General features: G+C 41.6%; 1 protein-coding gene across 1 annotated transcript; it reads left to right on the forward strand.

Annotated features, from left to right (window-relative positions):
- Positions 1 to 733: 733 nt before the first annotated feature.
- LOC119735501 (protein SMG9-like) lies at positions 734 to 7,831 on the forward strand. Its single transcript, XM_038209209.1, has 3 exons — positions 734 to 854; positions 6,769 to 6,910; positions 7,250 to 7,831. Exons 1-3 carry the CDS (start codon positions 758 to 760, stop codon positions 7,326 to 7,328), a joined length of 318 nt encoding a protein of 105 aa, XP_038065137.1. The 5' UTR covers positions 734 to 757; the 3' UTR covers positions 7,329 to 7,831.
- The last annotated feature ends 1,568 nt before the right edge of the window (positions 7,832 to 9,399 follow it).

Consider the following 9,399-nt stretch of genomic DNA (forward strand, 5'->3'; position numbering starts at 1 on the left):
GTAACAAAAGGGGGATCCAAGAAACTGATTTGGAAAATTTTTATTTGCTGGCCCAACATGGTCAGAAATATCAGCATTATCTAAAACAGATACATGCAAATCTTTAGCACTTATCAGGGAGACATATGCAACCTATCAGATCTATTCCATAGTTATATGCAATTAAAGTGATCATCTCATTAGCCCCACAAGTGTACGGAATATTTTTGCAGCAAATCTTCTACAATGGTAACAAAATGTGATGCTACAAAAGTGGAAGTGTGCCCAACACACAAATCTATAGGGTGCTTCCCTCCTCCATGGTAATACGATTAAAATGGTAACAGCAAAATTTCGGACAGATTTATCTGGAAAATGCAAAAATCTATGGGCCTTGAAGAGCCTTGACTCAAAATTACAAGGCCCTGAACCCTCAAGGCCAAGGCCAAGGCTTTTGCCCTCAAGCCTCGAGGCCAAGGCCAAGGCCCTAAAATCCAGCCTTAAGGCAGCCTTAAGGCCAAGGCCCAGCATCAAGGCACTACATCACTGTATTTTATTGGGTTTGGGTTCCGCTTTTTTTGACTCACCCTGTAGTATGATACTCACTTTTTTAATCCCAGTCTACCTACATACCAAGTTTCAACACACATGTTGTTGCTCATGTGTGAAGTGGCCAGGGCTAATGGCTAAATCCAGAACAGTTTATAATGCTCACTTTTTAAATTATATCCTTCTTTGCATTTGCACAGGTACAGCATCTTTGTCCCACACCAAACTGATGCCTGGTTTGAATCCTAAAAACCTGCCACTTGATGTCAACTTGTTTGTCCTGCCCCGTCTGGACACTGCAGCCTCTGAGCATTCATCCACTGATGGTAAGCTTCCGGGCAAGTTCAAGAATTCACTCAAACTTTGACCCGTATGTAGCAAAAGTTGAACCCTCTTAGGCTATCAGCTTTTGTTTAAAAAATCGGCCACCGATATCAAATGATCAAATGATCAAACGATCGAAAGGAGCAATGTTCAAAGCAACTTTTGGGAAGATATGCACCTAGAGTTGGAAAATGTGTGATAGCTTTACAGTGTGATCGGTGGCAGTTTTTTCTGGTGTTATAACTTTTTAACTTTTATTTTTTTTAAATGGCCGCCAATATTCTTGTTAACGAATTAATTATATGTTTTGAATCAAATCAAATAAGGATTTACATCACCCCGACGGGGTGATTTACATCATTACATCATAGTATTTACATCACCCCGACGGGGTGATTTACATCATTACGTGATAGTATTTACATCACCTTGACGGGGTGATTTACATCATTACATCATAGTATTTACATCACCCCGACGGGGTGATTTACATCATTACGTGATAGTATTTACATCACCTTGACGGGGTGATTTACATCATTACGTCATAGTATTTACATCACCTTGACGGGGTGATTTACATCATTACGTCATAGTATTTACATCACCTTGACAGGGTGATTTACATCATTACGTCATAGTATTTACATCACCTTGACGGGGTGATTTACATCATTACGTCATAGTATTTACATCACCTTGACGGGGTGATTTACATCATTACATCATAGTATTTACATCACCCCGACGCAAAATTCCATCTTATAAAAGCCTGCTTTGGCCGTCATTAATAAATAAATTGGGTGATAGCACCCAAAAAGCTGCCACCGCTGCAATGCTATCACATACTTGCCAACTACAGGGGTGCATACCTTGCCAAAAATCACAATGAGCATTATCATTTGATACCGACCAAACCCCCAGGCTGATGGCCTGTCTAAGACATTCATGGATTTCAGTGTGTTTTTTTTCTGCAGTTGGGCATCTGCAAGGAGAATACAAACAAGATTTGTTATGTTATAAGTCTTTGCGATGATTATGTAAAAAAAAAAAAAGCACCATGGGGTTAAGTGTGGGACAAAAAGGGACGTATTATTGGACTAAATACCTTCCATTCAAAATTTCAAAATAGAAAATAGAAAACATTTACTCTCTTTAATGTTGCAATGTGAATTTGTACAAAAATTACCAAGCCTTTGACCGGGGACTGCTCTACCGGTATGTTCCGACACCCCTATGTTCCGACAACCTAGATTGTGTTACTCGCAGTTAGGGTTAGGGCTAGGGTTAGGGTTAGGAATAGGAATATGTGCAGTCGGAACATAGGGGTGTCGGAACATAGAGGTGTAACCCTTTGACCAGTGTTCTCTGCTTTATTCTTTTGTTAAAACTGAAGTACAATGACATCCATTGGTTTATTTTTGTTGCCCCGTTGCATATTGGTAGCTTGTACAAATGTAATTCTAGTCAGGTGCAACTGCAGTGTCTTTCTTCAACTTGGTAATAACTTATGAGTCCTTTTCTTGCGTGCCGTTGATTATCGAATACAAAACGTAAAGTAAACTAGCTGTCATGAGCCAATGTGGCCCATCAGGCTGGCGTTTATCTCTGGTTTCAGTAGCATGAAACGACTGAGAATATTTCTACTTCCTAACTAATGCTGGTACCCATGCATAATACTTCGTGGAGAGGGGCAAGTGGGGGTAGAGTGGCTTGCCCTAGGACACACCATATGGTCAGCAGCTGGATTCGAACCCCCTGACCCTCTGATCAGGAGTCACAAACCCCAATCACTGGGCCACAGCGAATATAAGGAAACTGTTAAAGATGAGTGTATACATCAGTGTTGGAGGTCTCGAGGCCGGCCTCGGCCTCGAGGCCGGCCTCGAGGCCGACTTTCATGGCCTCGGCCTCGGCTTTGGCCTCAGAGGTGCAAGGCCTCGGCCTTGGCCTTGGCCTTGGCCTCGGAGCCTTCCGGCCTCGACGAATCGGTCGAGGCCGGCTCGAGGCCGCCCATTTTGATGTGTTTTCCATTCTAATTAATTTTAATTTTTACCATATCAAACCCTCAAGATTCTGACGCAGTTGGTTCCGTGAAACGAACGCATATACAATGTACGCACGAATGAACTGGAAATGGTTGCATTGAACGTACTCACGTACGTAGCATCTTCGCCTAGCCTGCGCTTCAGCTTTCCACATGCGTGCAAGCATTATAACTGTTACCGCGTGCTAGACTACATAAGTCTGGCACCAATCCCATTTGCGTACAATAACATGTGGTAGTAGACTAGTCTGGTTGCAGTGTTGTACAAAATTTTCTCGTTTCGCCTCTGTACCCCGACCTCTAAAAATGATTTGCGGCAAGGTGCGGCAAGCTTAATCATTTCTTTTTATAGGCCACTGTTTCAGGAAAAGTCTGAACTTTCTGGGTACGATCGAGTGTACTAGTCCGTACCATTTTTTTCCCATAAAGATATGATAAAAACAATTACGATTTATCAAGTAGATTTTATTTTTACACGGTGATTTAAATAAAAGTTCCGGCTCACACGGTAATGTTTGGCGCAAATGGTCGATATGGAAAGCGCGATTTCAGAATTCGTTTTTCCATCCAAATGAATGCAAAGTTCTGAATGAATGTTTTAGTAATAGGAGTCAGTATTCCTTGTGGTACCAGGATACTTTTTTGTATTTTTAGAGCCATATGTTGATACTTATTACATGTATAAGTGATATCATGCACGCATGTTCTGTGTTGCCGTGTTGTTTGGAGCGGGATTGGCCATTGCCAGACTTTGTCTGGTACCGCGATATTAACAGTGATAATGCGTGGACACTTATCCCGTTGTGTGGAGCGGGATTATTGGAACTATGCTTTGCCCGTGCGTAACGGCGGGCCATCTGGCATTGTCTGGTCGCTTGCGGTGTTTGTTCGGCGCGCGCCTGGACAGTGCGAAGGTTGGAGGGGGGGGGGGGTCGTAACTTTTTGGTAATGAGTGGTAAAAACCTGATTCAAAAATCAAGTTGTTGTTTATTTAATGGGGATTCCTATGATATTAAGCATTTTGATAGGTTTTGAAAATAAGATTTATAAAACATGCTAAAAGTAAATTCTGATAATCTTATAGAATAGAAACTCAAAATTTGGCAATTTAAATTGTTGTATCTCCAAAAGGCAAACACCTATGAGCCTGATTCAAACGCCATTGATTTTGTGTGTAATTTGCTTTCAGTGATACAAAACTTGAGATTTCTTTCTTTAAAAAATAAAATTCGCCGGACTCCCTACAAGAGGAAACCCATTGCAAGCTGTAAATTTGTAAGCCAGGCACTCCAAAACTCAGTGAATTCAACTAAAACGATGTTAAAACTCCAACATAATCTTAGCCTTGTTTTAGTGATATATATTTTATTACGTGTTTTGATAGCTGGCCTCGGCCTCGGCCTTGGCCTCGGAGGTGGTGGCCTCGGCCTTGGCCTCACGGTTGTGGCCTCGGCCTCGGCCTCGGCCTTGGCCTTGGAGGTTGTGGCCTCGGCTTTTGCCTCGGCCTCGGAGGTTGTGGCCTCGACTACAACACTGGTATACATGCTTTTTAGATGTGGCACCTTGAAAAATAGATTTCCAAATTGAATTTATAATTTCTAGCATGACATGAGTTGTGAGCTTACCAACATCGCACACAAAAAATCGGCCCATGACAAGCAAGCAATTAATTAATTTCAACTTTTGCATTGACAGCAGGGATGCTCCTTATTCATTCTGAATAGTGTGCGCAATTTCTGAACTGGGGCGGGCCATTTTAAACCAAAATTTTAAGACTGTATAAAGGCCTGCAAAAACAAATAAGCACATTTGTTTGTTACAGGACATCATATTTCTTAAATGGCTTTCGAAAAAGAAATTTTGAAAAAGAATGTATGTACCAACTTTAAATTACTCTGGATTTTCCTCCTGTTGTTTTCACTTGTGTCTTTAATAGGTCGTATTGTTGGAGTTTCCCAGATTCCCGTCTCTTCCCCCCCCCCCCCTTTAATACTTTTGTTGTGGTTCTTATATTTCTGTATATCTGCTTATTGCTTTTCTTACCCTTTGATGGACAGGGCGGTCACTCATTTTGAGCAGATTCACTGATTAATTATGCAAGACATCTGCATCTTGACCTCTAGATTTTGACCAATCAGCGGGCACTCGCTATATCGGGTTTTCAGTCATTCTCCCATTGTTGCATCACAGACATGGGTAAAAAAAAAATCTAGACACAGCAACAAAGGCCTTGGTCACGCGCTTTGCTTTATGTTACGCGATATACGCCCGGCTCAGTGTTGCTGTATTACAAAAAACTGCATTCGAATTGACCAATCATCATCATCATCATCACTTGGTACACGGCAACAGAACTAAAAGTTCCATGACGCCGCAAAAAAAAAAAATCAAACCATTTAGTCCTGATTTGGGAATGAAATGACGTTACAAGTTAGTAAAGTCGACTCCGATTGGCTGAGGCGCGAGATCGCTTTAATCTGCATGCTTTGATATATCAGACGTTATACAGAGACTGGCTCCGTGGTTAACGGGTGATACTAAGGCTAGGCGGTCACTAGCGACCACCCAAGAAATTATGTAATCTATACATCTACGGTACATCAGCCTGGGATTAGTGCTATCTCTTAGGCTGACAAAATTCTCCAAAATGTTCATGAGGCAAAGTCAAGGTCCTCAGTATTTCACCAGCCAAGTTTCAAGTCTCATATGAATTATTAAAGGAGACATTTCTTCAATATTATGCACTTGAGAGGGAAGTCAAGTGATCTCAATGTGAGGCCGAAGACGATAGACTGGTACATGTCCAACCATGGTCCAACTGTTTGGAAAGACTGACCTCTTCATTATTCAGGTGACTGACTGTGGAGCAATGTGTAGAAATAAGAACCAGTACCAGACATACACGATGGTTTTTTTTGGGTACAGTTGATTCATGCAGTATTGAAGGGTTGTAGTGCTGAAACTGATCCTCCAGGTGCGGTTCGGTTCGTTTTTATTCCTCAGATTGGTTCATTTCGGGTTCGGCTTTTATAAGTCGCCGTTTCACTCAAGTCGGTGTGTTACTTTTGATCCCCTACAAAAAGCTCAACAAAATCATTTATGTAATTGGAATTCAAAAGATCACGCATTGGCATTGACTTCCTGCAAAATACATGAACATGTGCCACCACAGCACACGCAATCTAAAAGGGGTTTCCCCAATACATGCAATACTGGTATACCGCTCATCGTGAGCAATACCAGTAACCCCTCTAGCCTGCACGCATGCCCTCTGTCTATTTTGGGAGTCTTATTGAATGACTTACCAAGCGTGCATTTAATTCGTAACTGTACATGTACGACACTGACTTCTATTACACGCGCGCATTATGTACACGTGGTCTCCACTATAGCAATGCTACGCGGTTGTATGTATTATGCACACCGAAGAGGGACAATCGTGGAGCTTAGCCCACCAAACAATGAAGATGAATGAAGCGATTTGTTAACACAGTAAATTCAATCATCCGTGCGCTTCAATTTTGCCCTTTCATTGCAAGCATTAGCATTCCTAGCGCTACCAAAAAAACTACGTGCTGAACTTCTGAACCGACCATTTTGGTTTGGCTCGGTTCGGTTCGGAAGCTAGGCTACCTGTATGTTCGGCTATTTTTAGTTCAGTTCGACAGTTCGGTAAAGGGTTGTTGGATTGGTTGTTTCATGTGCCAGTCTATTTTCTTGTATGGCACGCTTTCAATACCTTACGTTACATCAGTGGTCGGTTACTCTGGTACCTGGTTCCGATGCTCATCCCTAATGACGATTAAGGATTTTTAATGTAAACATGTTGGAATGCTTTATGATTTTTTGTTTCTTTTTCATTTCATCAGATCAGTCAGTCTTGCTGAGTCTGTTACCGGTCTCATACCAAGGCCATCCCAGTGTGGACCTCCTTGTCAAGTCTTTCCGGAACCAGATCTACAGTGCTGCCAGAAGTTCCCTCACTCACACCTCTCTGACTGAGAAGAACTGGTCAGTTATTTTTCCAGAAAAAAAAAAAATTGTTGGTGGTGACAAAAATTGTCCTTCAAAATTTCTTTTCACTTTTGAAGTGATATAATTTTGTTTCTGGCTTTTAGCAGAGGGGTTGATGGCACTTGTTGTAGCGGACAGCCAAACTTGAAAGTCTTCATACAACACAGACCCAAAAAACATGTTTGTCTGAGTTTAGAGACTTTTTGGTTATTTCATATTTATATTAATTTAATTTGTAATGGCACCTAGAATTCCTGAAAAGTGAACATGCTGACTCCCCTGAATGGTGTTCTGTCTCTTTGATATTGAAAGACTGTTATTTTCTGACATTTGCAGGTTTCACTACGCAGGGAGGACTTGGGAGACCATCAAGAAATCCAGCCTCATGTCGGAGTTCAACAGACTTCTAACCTGAGAGTTTCCTTTCCTGGATGAATAACCGACCGTCTGCTTCAGAGGAAAACAAGCTTTTGGCCAAGAATAAAGGCTGTATCTTCATGATGAGAACTGCTATTCATTCAATTGTCACTGTTTAGAGAGACTATGGGCTCAGTGCACAAGCACCCCTTCAGCAGCAAGAAAAGGAGAGTCGGGGGAGACCTAGACTGGTTCCCGGTCCATCCACTGTGTATTTCGAATGATCCAAAGTTATTAGGAGCGGGGAATTGGTCTGGGAGACCATAACAAGATAAAGTTGAACGTATTCGGTCGCCGACGATTAAGCCTTATACTCATGCGAAGACGCTAGTGGGCCTGTGAATAATAGCTTTGGCACATTCAGGAAGACGTGCGTACTTCGCACGCGAACCAACAAGGTACATTACGCACATGCTGTGCGTCCCGTCCACGGGGCTCTCAAAAGTGGTAAAAAGTGCCCTCTTTTGTTGGTGAGCAGAGCCCATACCGGTACCTCTTACTTGAGCCGTTTTTTTTATATTTTTGTGATGAGAGAAAATTGTTAAAAGAGACAAACTGCTGTCGGCAGGGCAATCCTGCTTTTCCTGCAGACTGTAGTGCCACACTCCTAACTGTTGAAAACAGTCACTTGATCGATTTTGACTGAAAGGACAACTTTGCACCGAATGTATGTTTGCCAAGGAAGGTTTAAGCAACTTTCCCCTCTGAGGTAAGCGTGCCACTTGCTGTGCTTACTGCCTACAATCTCCATGAAATAGACAGAGGCTGTTAGCAGAAAAGTTGTTTGCTTAGTAGCGCCATGAGATTGGGCCCTTGTCATTTCTAACAGGTTTTTTTTTTCTCATGGAAGGGTTTCTCTTTCTTTGCATTGTTGCAATAAATTTTGGAACCCATGAAATGTGAGTTCTGATTATATTCCAAAACAATTGTTCTGCTTTTTTTTCCCAATACGAAGTTAATTCCCCCATACCTTTGTTGACCGAATGGCTTTATATAATGCCCAAGTAAATCTTTGTCATATGATTGGAGGATTGTAGGTCATGTGGCATTCATTAATCGAACCATAGCACGGCCTACTTCATAACCGTGCATTTTTTGTTCCATTTACCGTGCATTTTCGTCCCATTCCTTTTTAGCATGCACGCTAAGACGCGCAACGGCTTAGCGCTTTACGATCTTTGCGCTATTTAGACCATATCATACGAAATAGCAGTACAAAACTTGCCTATGAAGTTGATACAGTTGCCTTGACGATTTTGTTTTGCATTATTTTAAGAACTTAACAATGTTAATTTTCATTGCTGTCAATGATTTGACTTTTTGTTAGCCTTTGCAAGCTGAAAAAAGTAGTGGATATGATACAATTTTGTGAGTTTTGTTTGTTCTTAAAGTTTTATCCTCCAATCTAATGACAAAGATCTACTTGGATGTTATATAAAACAATGAATGTTTTGCATTCGTGCAATGGTGAGAATATGTTCATTTGTTGAAAGATGGAATGTTCCATTCAACTTGGCCTCGCTTCGTTGAATGGAACATTCAATCTTTCTTATCATGAAGAGATTCTCACCATTGCACTCATAAACATTCCTTATTTGTATAATATTCAATTTACGACTCTTTGGATGCATCTAGACTACCAAATGGACCAGATTTAGCTCATTCCTTTATATTACAGGTTAGGGGCAGCATCCCTATACAAATGGTTCACCAACCGCCGAATGGTTCCCAAGTGATTGACTCGCCAACCACTTCAGAGCAGTGTGCCGAATGGCTCATGCTTGATCTGCGCTGGTTGACAAGACGCCTGTCGTTTTAGATAACCCCAAACAGTAGAAAGAAAAATCCGAAATGATTTGGGCAATCCAATGTTCGGGGGTTGCTGAACGATGTGTATAATGCCACCCCGTACTTTATCCTACACGATATAGCATGTAGTCAGTCACAGAGCTAGTCAGTGAGATAGGTAGGATACAAATAGGACACCACCCACCAGGGGGATGTAGCCAGCTATTTGTTATTTGTCTGAGCATGTATAAATGCACAGTTGTAAATTTCAGCCCAGTCTT

This window comes from Patiria miniata, unplaced genomic scaffold (assembly GCF_015706575.1).
Source record: "Patiria miniata isolate m_02_andy unplaced genomic scaffold, ASM1570657v1 HiC_scaffold_29, whole genome shotgun sequence".
Lineage (NCBI taxonomy): Eukaryota > Metazoa > Echinodermata > Asteroidea > Valvatida > Asterinidae > Patiria > Patiria miniata.

Coding starts and splice junctions, on each gene's coding strand:
- LOC119735501 (XM_038209209.1), top strand. CDS start 758: ATGCCTGGTTTGAATCCTAAAAACCTGCCACTTGATGTCAACTTGTTT. Junction 855..6,768: donor TGAGCATTCATCCACTGATG/GTAAGCTTCCGG, acceptor TCATTTCATCAG/ATCAGTCAGTCTTGCTGAGT. Junction 6,911..7,249: donor TCTCTGACTGAGAAGAACTG/GTCAGTTATTTT, acceptor TGACATTTGCAG/GTTTCACTACGCAGGGAGGA.